Source organism: Papilio polytes, unplaced genomic scaffold, assembly GCF_000836215.1.
Source record: "Papilio polytes unplaced genomic scaffold, Ppol_1.0 DF822067.1, whole genome shotgun sequence".
NCBI classification, from domain to species: Eukaryota; Metazoa; Arthropoda; class Insecta; order Lepidoptera; family Papilionidae; genus Papilio; species Papilio polytes.
The window spans coordinates 5,184,424-5,186,744 of NW_013527137.1; the positions used below are offsets into that span (position 1 = coordinate 5,184,424).

The following is a 2,321-nucleotide window of genomic DNA, read 5'->3' on the forward strand; positions in this document are numbered from 1 at the left end:
TGTCTTCTAGAGTTTTATTGTAATTAAGTCTACATTAAAATTAAAGATGAAAACTTAATTGCCAGACTCCTGTGACCTGAAAGGAAATATAACATTTATTAACTAAATTTGGTAGTCCCTTGTGATAATATCTCGTTGTAAATTAATATGTTTATGTTTTTGACGGGAAAGTTTATAGGATATGACCACTAGGCGATTACTAGTGTAAATACTAACAGTAAAACCCTAAGTAACTAAGTGTTTAGTTTAATTACCAATAATCGGGAATCTCCTCCTTTAAGGCGGAAGCTTTTAGTGGATTTCCCTGAAATAGTAAAAATCATGTTACAAAACGATTTTCAGAACACTATAACCTTACTATAATATTACAAAAGCGTAAATTTGGATGGATGTTACCGCTAAAAAACGACTATTCGAACCAGTAATTTGACTTCGTCATTGGTTATTGTTATAGATTTTGATGTTTTTTTACAAACTTGTATAATTTAGAATGAGATGTATATATATATACTAATATTATAAAGTGGAAAGATTTGTATTTTTGTATGTATTGTAATAACTCTAAAACTACTGGGTCGATTTAAAAAAATCTTTCATTATTAAAAAGCTACGTTTTCACTGAGTAATATAGGTTATATTTTTTTATTAAACGCGAACGAAGTAATGAGCAACAGCTATATGTAAATTGAAACAAGTAACCTTTGCATGAGCAATCCAAGCCACAGTAGTGTTGTGCATGCGCGGACCCATTATTGGATTCATCTGCCCGATGTAAACGGTTACCCAGCTGAAATATTATAAATGTTTAGGTCACTTATTACAGACCTCGGCAAGGGTTTAGCTTTAGCGCCCTGGGCGGTCGCATTCGACCTTCCCCTGCTTTGGTTGAATGCTTCCGATAAGCTTTGAAAGATTTAGCTAAAAGCGCATGGCGTTGCCATTGGCAACAGCAGGCAACGGCATATGCCGTTTACCTTGTCCCTCAAATTGCACCTTTATTGTAATAGTAACATTGACTTATCTGTGAAAACTTTTATCATAATTTCATAATAATGTTAAATAAATAAATAACTTACAAGATCCATATGCAGAATATAGACAGCATAATACTGCATCTTATAATACTGAAAACACAAATAAATAGAGTAAACAATATTATAAAATAATAATTTTTGCACACATAACGGAAAATTTGCTCTTATCATGGTATAGTCATTATTCTTTCTCCCTAATGTGTCGATCGCAACACGTTTTTAAATTACAAGATGGCAAACGAGGTAGCGGCTACTTAAATTCGCTAGAGTAGCGAAGTGACAGCGCCATAGACATTCGCAAAAGTAGATGCGTTGCCTACCTTCAATAGAACACACAAACACGACACACAGAAAGAATTTCTCAAAACAATTTTATATCTTAGTATCATGTATTTTTGATAAAATTTTCTTACACTTTATTGGGAGATCTCCGTACGAATAATGGTAATAAAATGAACAGCAAACCAAAGACACCGGTAAGAATATAAATTGGATTATACTGTCCTGGTGTTGGAAAACCTGTGGTATTGGAGAAGTTGGCCCTGAATACAGGGTACTCCAAGCTTAAATCGAATAATCTAACAGCGGATCGTGTATTAGTTTCAGCCATATTTATGCCTCGTATAAATAATAACTTTTATTACATCAACAATTTCTAGTAGTTTTAAATTTCTACTTTTTCAGTGCACGCTTTATGTCAAATTAAAATTATTTACTTTTTTAATTACAATCATGTTGACAGTAATAACGTTTGCAGCCAGTACTTTTATTTCAGTAAGTTAAGATTTTATTTCCTAAGCTGGAATTACTATACAACACCATTGGGGTGATCTTTTACACAGATTGCTATCCCTTACAGTCTCTTTGACAATATAGAGACAGCAATATGTGTGTCATGTCCTTTAGCGACTCACAGTAAGACATGAACAAAATTTTGGATGTTCTATTGACTGTATTCCGACATCGTATAACTTCGACTATTTAGTGTTCTGATAAGGCTGGCTTCCAGGCTACAGTTACATTATATACATAATTGTAAGTTTACGATATTAAAATAAATCTATGAGTAGCTTGGTCGGCATTAGCGTCCATTTTGAAATACCCGAGGGCCGATGTTAGTATCGTGTTCTATCTCGGGATCGCCGATGCAGCACGAGGTATCTATAATGACTCAATTACCTGTTTAGAGTAGGCGTGGCTCCTCACAGTATGTCTTCATTACACTAGTCAGCCAGCTAAGCATGGAGAAGGTTTATATTTATTGTATAGTTTGTTCTTTACATAAAT

The 2,321-nt window shown here is 33.7% G+C and overlaps 1 protein-coding gene across 1 annotated transcript; it reads right to left on the reverse strand.

The window, feature by feature from the left end:
* Positions 1-1,750, reverse strand: LOC106107107 (V-type proton ATPase subunit e 2-like). The gene is made up of 5 exons (XM_013287805.1): positions 1,448-1,750; positions 1,077-1,124; positions 700-787; positions 255-304; positions 1-76 (listed from the first exon to the last, which is right to left on the reverse strand). The coding sequence occupies exons 1-5, from the start codon at positions 1,642-1,644 to the stop codon at positions 55-57; spliced, it is 405 nt and encodes a 134-aa protein (XP_013143259.1). The 5' UTR covers positions 1,645-1,750; the 3' UTR covers positions 1-54.
* Between the last annotated feature and the right edge of the window lie 571 nt (positions 1,751-2,321).